We start from the raw sequence: 13,804 nt of genomic DNA, 5'->3' as shown, positions 1-13,804 counted from the left end.
GGGCGGCCAGGGCGGAGACTTTCCCTCGGGCGGCCAGGGTGGAGACTTTCCCTTGGGCCGCCAGGGCGGAGACTTTCCCTCGGGATGGGGGGCCAGGGTGGAGACTTTCCCTCGGGCGGCCAGGGCGGAGACTCTCCCTCGGGCGGCCAAGGCGGAACCTGCCAATCAGGCGGTCAGGGCGAACCCGGAAGCTTGAGTGGAGCAAGCAGGGCAGGCATCAGGAGTGGAGCCGGAAGTGCGAGCATTACTTCTCTAATATAATTCAACAAGGTTTTAGAATATAGAATATTTTTTAAACAAAATTGCGACCACAGTTGCTGGTTTCAAAGCGGTCCTCCTCTGCTCTATCGTTCGGCCAGCTGCACTGAACACCCGCTCGCTGCTGTCAGAAGCGAGTGGCGTGCCGCACAATGCACTCGACAAAGCCAACACATATGTTGTCACTGCCCACGACTTGTTTAAAATGGTTCCATTCCTCCAATTTTTGGTCCCAATTCTCCTATTTTTCTTTTTTTCTTTACATCTTCAAGCTCCATGTTCCACTTGAGCTACACAATACAGCACAGCAGCATGCAACCCCTCGGGCTCGGGCAGATAATCTAAGCTCTAGTAAAGAGTTAAATAGAATAATCAAATGTATTACTAAACTATTATATAAATGACCAATAACCAATTGGCATTCTGACCTAAATCCTCCATGAGTGGAAGTGGATGGCTATCGATTATTACTGCCCTGTATCCGAATGAAGAAACGTAAAAAAAAAACGTGAACAATGATGAACACAGAAAATGAACAAGAATGAACCTTGGACCTACTTCTCTAAAGGCTGATTTATACTTCTTGAGTGGAGCAAGCAGGGCAGGCATCAGGAGTGGAGCCGGAAGTGCGAGCATTACTTCTCTAATATAATTCAACAAGGTTTTAGAATATAGAATATTTTTTAAACAAAATTGTGACCACAGTTGCTGGTTTCAAAGCGGTCCTCCTCTGCTCTATCGTTCGGCCAGCTGCAGTGAACACCCGCTCGCTGCTGTCATAAGTGAGCGGCGTGCCGCACAATGCACTCGACAAAGCCAACACATATGTTGTCACTGCCCACGACTTGTTTAAAATGGTTCCATACCTCCGACTTTCCTCCAAACTTGCTCAAAGGTAATTCTCCTATTTTTCTTTTTTTCTTTACATCTTCAAGCTCCATGTTGCACTTGAGCTACACAATACAGTACAGCAGCATGCAACCCCTCGGGCTCGGGCAGATAATCTAAGCTCTAGTAAAGCCTCGGGCTCAGGCAGATAATCTAAGCTCTAGTAAAGAGTTAAATAAAATAATAATCAAATGTATTACTAAACTATTATATAAATTACCAATAATAACCAATTGGCATTCTGACCTAAATTCGAGATTGTGATAAAATGGAGTCAGAAAAAAGTTGAATTGGAATTAAATTACTTTGTCAGGCTGAAAAGACAGTAACACGTAGTAACCTTCACCTGCTTATAATAATACGTTAATACGTTATTAAATAGAACTGTTATACAAAGAAAGCAGACAGTATATGAAAAGGTATTAGCGTTTGCCGTGTGGTGGATGTCCAATGTCGCTAGCTGAGCAGAATTTGAATATATACATAATCATTCACTAATTTGATCATTCACTTGTACCCCTTTTCCACCAAGGCAGAGCTGGTGCTGGTTCGGAGCCAGAGCCTAGTTTCAAATCGGTTCTTTGTTTTTCCACCGCCAAAGCACCAGCTCCGAACCAGTAAAACTGGTTCTTAAGTAGCACCAAATCATTGCAGGGTCTAGAACGGAGCCAAGTAAGAACCGCTTGCGTCAGGGGCTGGGGGCGGGGTTACCGTGACCAACAAGACGAATAGAAACTTCCATCCATCCATCTTCTTCCGCTTATCCGGGGCCGGGTCGCGGGGGCAGCAGTCTAAGCAGAGACACCCAGACTTCCCTCTCCCTAGACACTTCCTCCAGCTCTTCCGGGGGGACACCGAGGCGTTCCCAGGCCAGCCGGGAGACATAGTCTCTCCAGCGTGTCCTAGGTCTTCCTCGGGGTCTCCTCCCGGTGGGACGTGCCCTGAACACCTTCCCAGGAAGGCGTTCAGGAGGCATCCGGAACAGATGCCCGAGCCACCTCAGCTGACCCCTCTCGATGTGGAGGAGCAGCGACTCTACTCTGAGCTCCTCCCGAGTGACCGAGCTCCTCACCCTATCTCTAAGGGATCGCCTAGCCACTCTGCGGAGAAAGCTCATTTCAGCCTCCTGTATCCGGGATCTTGTTCTTTCGGTCATGACCCAAAGCTCATGACCATAGGTGAGAGTAGGAACGTAGATTGACCGGTAAATCGAGAGCTTCGCCTTGCGGCTCAGCTCTTTCTTCACCACGACAGACCGGAAACAACGACCGCATTACTGCCGCAGCTGCACCGATCCGTCTGTCAATCTCCCGTTCCATCCTTCCCTCACTCGTGAACAAGACCCCAAGATACTTGAACTCCTCCACTTGAGGCATGAACTCTCCACCAACCTGAAGTGAGCAAGCCACCCTTTTCCGACTGAGGACCATGGCCTCGGATTTGTAGGTGCTGATTCTCATCCCAGCCGCTTCACACTCGGCTGCAAACCGTCCCAGTGCATGCTGAAGGTCCTGGTCTGAAGGGGCCAACACGACAACATCATCCGCAAAGAGCAGAGACGAAGCCCTGCCGAAGTCCAACATGCACCGGGAACAAGTCTGACTTACTGCCGGCAATGCGAACCAAGCTCCTGCTCCGGTCGTATAGGGACCGGACAGCCCTTAGCAAAGGACCCCGGACCCCATACTCCCGGAGCACCCTCCACAGGCCGCCCCGAGGGACACAGTCGAATGCCTTCTCCAAATCCACAAAGCACATGTGGATTGGTTGGGCAAACTCCCATGAACCCTCCAGCACCCTGTAGAGGGTATAGAGCTGGTCCAGTGTTCCACGGCCGGGACGAAAACCGCACTGTTCCTCCTGAATCCGAGGTTCTACTATCGGCTGTAATCTCCTCTCCAGTACCCTGACATAGACTTTCCCGGGGAGGCTGAGAAGTGTGATCCCCCTGTAGTTGGAACACACTCTCCGGTCCCCCTTCTTAAAAAGAGGGACCACCACCCCAGTCTGCCATCCCAGAGGTACTGTCCCCGACCGCCACGCGATGCTGCAGAGACGTGTCAGCCAAGACAGCCCCACAACATCCAGAGACTTGAGGTACTCAGGGCGGATCTCATCCACCCCCGGTGCCTTGCCACCGAGGAGTTTCTTGACTACCTCGGTGACTTCAGCTTGGGAGATGGACGAGTCAACCTCCGAGCCCTCAGCCTCTGCTTCCTCAATGGAAGACGTGACGGCGGGATTGAGGAGATCCTCGAAGTATTCCTTCCACCGTCCGACGACATACCCAGTTGAGGTCAACAGCTGCCCACCTCCACTGTAGACAGCGGTGGTAGGGCACTGCTTCCCTCTCCTGAGTCGCCGGACGGTTTGCCAGAATCTCTTCCGAGGCCAGCCGATAGTCCTTTTCCATGGCCTCTCCGAACTCCTCCCAGGCCCGAGTTTTTGCCTCCACAACCACCCGGGCTGCAGTTCGCTTGGCCTGCCGGTACCCGTCAGCTGCCTCAGGAGTCCCACAAGCCAACCAGGCCCGATAGGACTCCTTCTTCAGCTTGACGGCATCCCTTACTTCCGGTGTCCACCACCGGGTTCGGGGATTGCCGCCTCGACAGGCACCGGAGACCTTACGGCCACAGCTCCGAGCGGCCGCTTCGACAATGGAGGTGGAGAACATGGTCCGCTCGAACTCAATATCTCCAGCCTCCCTCGGGATCCGGTCGAAGCTCCGCCGGAGGTGGGAGTTGAAGATCTCTCTGACAGGAGACTCGGCCAAACGTTCCCAGCAGACCCTTACAGTACGCTTGGGTCTGCCGAGTCTGTCCAGCTTCCTCTTCCGCCATCGGATCCAACTCACCACCAGGTGGTGATCGGTTGACAGCTCCGCCCCTCTCTTTACCCGAGTGTCCAAGACATACGGCCGCAGGTCAGATGAAACGACCACAAAGTCGATCATCGACCTACGGCCTAGGGTGTCCTGGTGCCACGTGTACTGATGGACACCCTTATGCTTGAACATGGTGTTCGTTATGGACATACTGTAACTAGCACAGAAGTCCAATAACTGAACACCACTCGGGTTCAGATCAGGTTCCTCCCAATCACGCCCCTCCAGGTTACACTGTCGTTGCCCACGCGGGCATTGAAGTCCCCCAGTAGAACGACGGAGTCTCCAGTCGGAGCACTTTCTAGCACCCCTCCCAGAGACTCCAAGAAGGCCGGGTACTCTGCACTGCCGTTTGGCCCGTAGGCACACACAACAGTGAGAGACCTATCCCCGACCCGTAGGCGCAGGGAAACGACCCTCTCGTTCACCGGGGTAAACTCCAACCCCTCCTTGAACTGCCACCTTAACGTGGTGGAGGGGTTTGAGTACCCGAATGACCCTAGGAGCTATGTTGTCCGGGGCTATATGCCCCTGGTAGGGTCTCCCAAGGCAAACAGGTCCTAGGCGACGGGTCAGACTAAGAGTGGTTCAAAAAAATACCCTTTATGAATTCAAATAAATCAAGGACCGTGACGTCGCCCGGTATGGCGCAGCCGGGGCCCCACCCTGGAGCCAGGCCCGGGGTTGGGGCTCGTATGCGAGCGCCTGGTGGCCGGGCCTCCCCCCACGGGGTCTGGCCGGGCTCAGCCCGAAGGAGCGACGTGGGGCCGCCTTCCCGTGGGCTCACCACCTGCAGGAGGGGCCATAAGGGGCCGGTGCTGAGAGGATTGGGCGGCAGTCGAAGGCGGGGGCCTCGACAACCCGATCCCTGGACACGGAAACTAGCTCTAGGGACGTGGAACGTCACCTCGCTGGCGGGGAAGGAGCCTGAGATTGTGCGTGAGGTTGAGAGATTCCAACTAGAGATAGTTGGTATCACCTCTACGCACGGCTTAGGCTCTGGAACCACACTCCTTGAGAGAGGATGGACTCTTCACCACTCTGGAGTTGCCCATGGTGAGAGGCGGCGGGCTGGTGTGGGTTTGCTTATAGCCCCCCAGCTCAGCCCCCATGTGTTGGAGTTTGTGACCGCCATTTTTAAATAGCAGCTAGTCGAGCTAATAGCAGCTCGATTATAATATCCGTCTATGTAAGTTACGGCGAGCTGCACGAACGCGTTGGATTCCGATGTATTTTTGTAATCCCATGAGGATCCATAGTATTGCAACGTCCGTTATTGTTGATGGCTTGTTCGAGATGCATCGGAGCGGCGCTGACCGATCAGAGCTCCGGGAGTATTTGTAGAGCATACGACTCCTTGTGCTTTTGGATCGCTTTCGCAGTGCTTTAATGTCACGCGGCGATCGGTCTGCGAGAAGCCGAACCATCTCGAACAAGCCTGGTGTGTTTTTGTTTGGCGCTACCGCGCTAGCGTTGCTGGGCAACATGAGATGTATACACAGTGACGTAAGATCTGGCTCTGTTTTGGCTCTCTAGCCTGTGGAAAGGCAAACCGGTTCTTAGAAGAACCGTTAGTAGAACCAACTCCGAACCGGCTCTAGCTCTAGCTCTGAACCAGCACCTGGTTCTTGCTGGTGGAAAAGGGGTATTGGTCCCCTCAAATTTGCGTTGGATTTTCTCCTTAGCGTAAAGGTTGAGAGGTCCATATATCACTGTTTTCCATATTCGTAGAGTTAGTTTGTGGAGTAAATATATAGGCTATAATCTGTGTGCACACAGCTTTTTAAAAAAATGGCAGGTGCTGGTGTTTCGCGTGTGTTCGGCCAATCAAGAACAGACTAACTACAATTAAACTGAGGGCTATATAAACAAAAGGCTACACGAGGAAACAAACAAGACACATGTGAAAAAAAATCAGTAACAAGGGAAACCAAATCAGTAACTATGACTACCAAATGAACAGAGACAAACCAAGCAAAGAAACTATCTACAAAGAATCAAACTAAACAGGTAATAAATGTGACAGAACTCCCCCTCCCTGTAGGCGCCTCCTTGTGGCATAAACAAAAACTGCATCAAAGTGACTGGAGGGGTGATGATCTCTATAAGGGGTTGGGAAGGGGGTTAGGACCCCAGGGCAAAATAGTCTATGGCAGGACTGGAGAGGGGGGGAACCATGTAGGAGTCGGAGAAAGAGTGTACAGAGGAGCCATTGGAGGAGTAGACCACCATAGGGCCAGCGGAAAAGGAGATGACCATAGAGGGGCTGGTTGAGCAAGACCCTACCAACTGTCCGGGACGGAGCCAGGACAGGTGGAGATCCAGGTGAAGCCAAAGGGCCGAGGACACAGGGCAACACTGCTGGTCTAAAGGGCCAAGGTGGAGCCAGTGCGAGCGAGGAAAAAGGAGGAGCCCAGTGGAGCCAAAGGGGTGGAAGGCTGAGGTGCAGCAGGAGACCCAGAAGACTGTGACGAAAACAGGGTGACACCTGACCAAGGTGGTGCTTGCCGGATGAAGGAGCCTGGTGGAGCCTGAAAGATGACGGATCACAGTGGAGTCGAGGGAGCACAGAGCCAATGGGTTGACAGGCCGAGGTGAAGTCATGGGCTTGGATTTTCTGAGTGTCTCATCTGATAGTGTCAGTGCAGTTAAGTCAATAATATTACTGAATATTAAGTGTCCCCAACTAAGCAAGACAAAGGTGACAGTGGCAAAGAACCCAAGCTTCACTCTGGCCTAGATGAACGAACATGGTGTGAAAAATTGATTGGGATATGTCACACAGGCATTAGGTGGGAAGAATTGCCGTCTGTCCAACAGGTTGAAACATTAAGGTACAGCTGCCATTTAGCCATTAGTACACAATAGACAGTATCAACATCCACATACTGTGCCAGGGTCAAGCTGGAATCAAGCTGAAATCTCACGGAGACCGCCCAAGAGCCACCCAATCGTCCACTCTTCCAGACATGGAGGCCGTCCCAGAGCTGCCGACTCTCCCAGCCACGGAGGTCATTCCTGAGAATCTGAGAATTCCTCTCAGACTCCCTGTGCTGCCGGTGCCTTCCTGGTCTCCTGTACTGCCGGTACCGTCCTGGAGGCTACTTAGCCTGCCCTCATCACCCTGGTCACCTGCCAGGACTCCAGGATGGGAGCTTTTGGATTAAAGACTATTGGTATTAAGTTATCTTTCGTCGTGCGCTTCCTGTTAGTAGCCATCCGTGACAAACATTGTATTCAATACAAATATTTCACATTTCTGCCCAAACCATGGTGCATACAGACTGTGTTACTACAGTACATTCATTATAAATGTTTGTAAGGGTGGTGATTTGGGTGGCGTTTCATCTGATTCAAAACTACTTTGATCATTGAGTGATTTGTGGTTTGTAACAAAGAGGTGTGTGTCGAATTGAAACACTTTTCACTGAATGTTGCTGTGCTATTTAATAATGATGTCTGGGACAGGGAGTAAACGCAACTTCTTTGAGCATGCGTTCCGTTATCCAATGGGCCATGCTGCGTAGTTAAAACTAGTGAAACAAATTAAAACTGAAAGTTGTGTAAGATTTTTTATTTTTTTTTAAAAGAGTTTACATGTGCTGTATAACAGTTAATACATTAAGAATATAAGGAATAGTTCACCCAAAAATTCTGTCATCATACATTTACTCACCGTCATGTTGTTCCAAACCAGTATGAAGCCTGTATTTTGGGACAGCGAAGAATTCAGAGGTGAAATAATAATTTTTCCTGTCCATGCGGTTCCAATCCAAACTCATATGACTTTCTTTCTTCTACAGAACACAAAATGTGATCATTTCATGAATATCCAGCTGGATGAATTCAATACAACAGCAGCACATTGTGACTCACTTTAAAGCATTATAAAGCACAAAATTGCACCTTTTACATTGGTACAATGAAAGAAGAAGCATAGGAAGGTAGTCGCTATACAGCCACAATGCTGATTTCAGCCAACTGGACATTTTTTTTGTGTTTCACCGAAGAAATTAAGTAATTTGGGTATGGACTGGAACTGCAAGAAGAGGAATGAATCCTTCAGTGCCCCCAAAATAGGCAAACTGACTTTCATTGTCACAATAATTTTTTTGCCAATTTAATTTCAGAAACCTACTTCTATGTCGAAGACCATTTCAACGATATTCATGACAAAAAGTTAATTAAATGAATCCGCCTCGGTGTGGAGCTCTGTTTCTTCTGTTCTTTCTTCTGTTCTTCTGTTGTTTTTGTTTGTTTGTTCTATTTAGTCAATTTGTTTTCTATCAGTTTTACCAGAGACGAACTACTGAACATTAGGCAACACATACCAGACAATATTTTTCATTTTTTTTCAACGTTTTTTCCAATGTTTTGTTGGAGGAGCAGTGGTGCTATCTAAACGCATAGTCAGGCGCAAATGGGTGAAATGCATCAGCGTGCTGGTTAAGCTCTGTGAACGCGGCTTCAAAACTGTGCTCCCAAGTATCCATCTTGCGAATCTCAAATCTCTTCCCAACAAAACCTACAAACTTCTTCTTTTCACCCACACAAACAAGGACTTTTCAAACTCTGCTGCATTGTGCTTCACTGAAACCTAGCTCAGTGAAGCTTTTCCAGATAATGCGCTACATCAGCTGGGCTTCCAGCTGTTCATAGCGGATCGCATCACAGAGTTAACAGGGAAACCAAGAGGCGGTGAATTGTTTCTAAATTAACGAAAGTTTGTGTTTAAATGTTTGTGGACTTCAGTTCGTCCTACAAAACTCACATCCAGGATCCTTACTATCAGCATTGGTATTCCCCGGGATTTCATTCTCTCTCCACTGCTCTTCTCCCTGTACACAAATGTCTGCACTGCGAAAGACCTCTCTGTCAAGCTCCTGAAATTTGCAGATGACACCACAGTCATCTGCCTCATCTAAAACGGTGACAAGTCTGCTTACAGACAGGAGGTTGAACAGCTGGCTGTCTGGTGCAGTCATAACAACCTTGAGCTGAAAACGTTTAAAGCAGTGGAGATGATAGTGGACTTCAAGAGAATTGCCTTACTCCTATGTATGTCTGTACTTTCTTCTGCACTGGAAGCTCCTGTTACCAAGACAAATGCCTTGGCTGCGTCTGAAATCGCATACTCTCTTAAGTAAGTACTTATTTTGGGTAAATATTTACTTCACCACCGCTATAAAAGTATGTTCTATATGGTATTAATGTGTGTAGTATGAATATAATCTGGACGTACTACATCCGCCATGTTGTCATTATCATGTGACCTACCAGCGTCAGTTGTGATGCTTCACTGCCATTCATAAACCCTCTCCTATGGCTTCATGGGATAGTAAAGTGTCCATCGTGTGAACACCTCAGAATCTCGCTGGAAGTAGTAGGTTATCCAGGTACTTTTTGCCTACACTTTTATGAGTACTGAGAATTCGGACATACTTCTTTTGTCACATACTCTTTTTCACCTACTATATAGTAGGGAAGTATGCGATTTCGGATGCAGCCGATGTATAAACATATTTGGCAATAAAGCTCTTTCTGATTCTTATTCTGAAATATGACACCAATTAAATGGATGTCATGCTGTTTTTTTGTTATGTTCTTGTTTATATTTTCATGTCTTTCATTTTGAATTTCTCATAGTTATGGTTCCTGCTTATGTCATGTGATTTTCATGCCCCTTGATCGTGTCTTGCTTCCTTAACCATGTGTTTAGTTCCTACGTTCCCTTTCGTAGGGTCACTCAAAACTGTGTTAATAGTGATGCTATGGGGAGTACCTCAGGTGTGACGAGTACCTGAAGCATGTGTACATACAATACTACATTCTCTGGAATAAATGATTCAATAACAAATACATTTTTTAACAGTCACTTATCGCCACGTAGTGGCAAAACAATGTAATCGATAAATGCGCTATTTTAAGCACCAAGTTTCTATCAAAAGCTGATTTTGATCGCTATCGTAGACATCGGTGTTCATATTTGAACTTTAAACTTTTATCCAAGTACTTCTATGATAATTTAACTATTGCATCACAGAAATAATGACACTATGAGGTTGAAAATACTGTTTGTGAAGCTGTTTCAAGACAACTCTCTCCGGGTCAGCGGCAGCGCCAACACAGCTTTGAATGTTGTGATATGATTTTGTCAAAGTTTAATAGACAGACGAATTGAAAGATCGCGTGGGTGTTTGAATCGAGATCACAGTCTTTTAAAGATGAATCGTGCAGCTCTATTATCTCTCTCTCAGCACATGAGTAGCGCGAGGGCCTTTCAGTGCTTTCAGTCTCACGTCTCTTCCACGCATCCACTTGGGATATTACGTCACTCAACACTCATCCATAGATAATGACACACTTCATCCTCTGTTGGAACGAAAGTGGCTAACTTCTGTCAACCTCATCTACAAGCAAGGACAAAAATAAAGCAATTGAATTTGCATTAATATTGATTCTGGAATAATAATAAAAATATCGATTTTAGAAGAAAAAAAAACGCAATAGCTAGGCTAATCGATTTTTTCTCCCAGCCCTATGGCATATGTGTGCTGTGTCACCAGCACCATAAAGCCCATCTGTTTCATCAATTCCCCAGATTTCTCTGAGGAAGACGCAGCAGGCATGAATTGAAAGTATGGCAACGCTATGAGTAGGAAATGAGGGTTACATACGTAACTGACGTTCCCTTTCGTGGGTTCATGAGTGAATAGACAACAGGGTCAACCTTCTTGCACATCTCCTGAGCGAGCTTTTCTTCTTGTCCAATCCCGAGCAAGCTGCCATGGAAAAATAGCTCTGGTCTCTGGCAGCCAGCATTATCCATCCCTCTTCCTCTCCGGTGGGTGCCGGGTTCTTCTTTGTGAAGAATGATGGCTCTTTGCACCCTTGCGTTGATTATCGGGGACTGAATGACATAACTATTATTAACAGGTACCCCCTACCTCTTATGTCTTCAGCCTTTGAGGTTTTGCAGGAGTAGAGGCTAGAGGCTAGATTCTTCACAAAGTTTGATTTAAGCAACTCTTCCCATTTGTAAGGGTGGGGGACTTTTAATGCACCTACGGGACACTTTGAACATTTGGTTTTACCTCTCAGCCTGTCTAATGCTCCGGCTGTCTTCCAAGCCCTCGTCAATGACGTGCTGAGAGACATGATAAATAAAGTTGTCTTTATGTACCAGGACGACAGTCTGAGATATTCTTGTTTGTTTCAGCTGCACATCCAGCACGTCAGGCGAATGCTGCAGCGGTTGATGGAGAATTAGTTATTTGTCAAAGTGGAGAAGTGCATGTTTCATTCCCAGTCAGTTTCGTTTCTGGGGTCCACCATTTTGGTAGAAGGGATTCGCATGGACCCTGCGACAGTAAGGGCCATTTCTGACTGGCCGACACCCGACTCTCGAAAAGACCTTCAGCAGTTCCTAAGATTCGCCAATTTTTATCTGCGTTTCATTAGGAACTTTAGTCAGGTGGCGGCCCCTCTATCAGCATTAGCATCCATCAAATCTAAATTGATTTGGTCTTCAGCTGCTTAAGAGGCATTTTCTAAGCCCCAAGTCCAAATGTTCATCTGATCCCATTCTTATTACTCTGGACCCATCACGTCAGTTTGAGGTGGAGGTGGAGGCCTCAAGGTTTGGTGTCAGAGCAGTCCTGTCTCAAATATCCTCTCATGATAATAAGCTTCACCCTTGTGCTTATTTGTCCTACCGTTTGTCTACAGCAGAGCAGAATTGTGACCTCAGCAAATGAGAGCTGCTGGTGGTCTGTCTGGCTTTGGGGGAGTGGTGTCACTGGCTGAAGGGAATGGCTCTTCCATTTGGGGTGTGGACTGACCACAGGAATCTGAAATATATTTGATCTGCTAAATGCTTGAATTTCAGTTGTTCTTCGGGCGCTTCAACTTTGTGCTGTCTTAAAGAACGGGTTCTAAAAATGGTAAGCCTGACATATTGTCCTAGTGTTTTGGTGCCCTGGTTGATGTCCCCCATCCTAATACTATTTTGCCATCAGGCTATGTGGTGGGGGCCGTCGTCTGGGGCATCAAGGATCGGGACAGGCGAGCTCTAATCTAGTTGAGGTGCATAGGGTGATATCCAGCGGGTCTGCTTTTTGTTCCTGAGGGTGTTCTCGCCACCATTCTTCATTGGGGGCACGCCTCCAAATTAGTATACCATCCAGGACTGAGTAGGTCGCTGGCAGCCATCCGTCAGCGGTTTTGGTGGCCGGTCATGGCTAAGCACATTCGTCAGTTTGTGGCCGCATGCTCTGTCTGTGCTCAAAACAAATCATCAAATCAGCATCGCCAGTTTTCCCTTCCCGTGAGTGCGCCAGGTGGCGTTCCTGAGAGAGGGGGTACTGTCAGGACTCAGGTTTGATCACTCTGTCTCCTTTCTTAGTTTTTATTTTTATTGTCTTTCTTTCACGTGGCGACTGCACACACCTGTTCTCAGTTTATTCTTGATTTCATTGCCATTTGTTCTGGTCTTTTCTCTGTGTATTGCCAGTTTGTTTGCTCACATTGCTTTGTCAATTCAGTCAGATTTTGTTCATTATTTTTGGGGTTTTGTTCTCTGCCTAGTTGGTGTTGTGGTTCCTGTCTCACCAGTTTCTCCCAACGTTGGATTGGTCTCCCTGGTTTGGCTATCCCATTCATTCCTGACTCTGGATCTGAACTTTCTTGCAAGTCTGCTTCATTAATGATCAGTACATTTGAGTGTGACTACAGCACGCTATTCCGACTGGTTAGTAATTCCAGTTTTATTGCTTGCCTGGACTTTATCATCTTGCTCGTCGGACTCTAATCTTTCGTTCCTGGATCTGAATAATTGTCGGCTGGTTAAGAGTGAGACCTGTTTGACCATCTACCTGAGTTGGTCTGGAGGCAGCTGAGTTTTTGTCCAGAAGTATATTTCAGCAATTTGTCAATAAAACTGTTAAGCATTCTTCTGCTCTTGGGTCTTTTCTTCAGTAGACGGGACACTTTCCTGCTCCAGAGATGACCACATCATAACCAACTAAGCGGTAGAGGATGGCACCTTTAAAATGGTGCAATAAGACCATAATTAGGACAGGGGCAAAGTCCAAGCAACACGAGCCCACCGACAGGGCCTACAAATCCCCCATTTTTTAAAGAGACATCAAGACTAGCAAAAGAGCCACCTTAAGGTTCAGAAATTCAACCAAAGCTGACTGGGGAACCTGATAACCCTTCCAGGAAGGAACTCTCTCTGGACAGAAAGGCCTCAGCCTACACATACATTTGGAGACTAACGAATACCTCCTCAATGATTCTCCATCAATAAGCGCATGCTCAGCAGTAATGGCGGCCACGTATTCCCTTAAGTGTCAGAGGAGCCGCCCCAGAACTCTGGAACCAAGGGACCAATTGTATAGTTGGCACACAGCCACCCTTAGTGGGGCAGCCTATAGTAACAATCTCTTGTGCCCTAATACCCTTCAAAGAGGAGATGGGTACTGCACTCCGAAAGCTGTTTTGCACAAAGTAACAGAAGAACAACCGTTGGAAACTGTGGGGATGGCTGGGAATGAAAGCATTTTCATTTTAAAGTTACCGCCGTGCATGAACTCGGAAACACCCTTGAGATTCTTGCGTTCACCCAAAAATGTAAGTTCTGTCATCTTTTACTCACCCTCATGTCGTACTAAACCCGTATGATATTGTTCATTTGTGTTCTGCAGAAGAAAGACATGCGTACAATGTTTGGAACAACATTTTGTGTGAAATATCCCTTTAAGCTGTTGGAAG

The 13,804-nt window shown here is 47.6% G+C and overlaps 1 protein-coding gene across 7 annotated transcripts in view; it reads right to left on the bottom strand.

Moving 5' to 3' along the window:
- hdx (highly divergent homeobox) overlaps nucleotides 1-13,804 on the bottom strand; it is a 38,462-nt gene that overhangs the window by 6,230 nt on the left and 18,428 nt on the right. The window contains exon 10 of one of the 7 annotated variants that reach the window (XR_013799841.1): nucleotides 13,689-13,794. The exons of 4 other annotated variants lie outside the window; for them this stretch is intronic. Coding sequence is in view for 1 of the 3 variants with exons in the window: in XM_079631342.1 (XP_079487468.1) it covers nucleotides 7,699-7,827 (129 nt within the window). In the remaining 2 variants the exon portion in view is untranslated. Of the gene's footprint in view, nucleotides 1-7,679; nucleotides 7,828-13,688; nucleotides 13,795-13,804 lie in introns of those variants that run through there. 2 more of the 7 variants (XR_013799842.1, XM_079631342.1) reach the window with 2 other exon arrangements.

The sequence above is a fragment of the Phoxinus phoxinus genome (assembly GCF_949152265.1).
Source record: "Phoxinus phoxinus genome assembly, chromosome: 12".
NCBI classification, from domain to species: Eukaryota; Metazoa; Chordata; class Actinopteri; order Cypriniformes; family Leuciscidae; genus Phoxinus; species Phoxinus phoxinus.
This window is presented reverse-complemented; position numbering and strand designations above follow the sequence as displayed.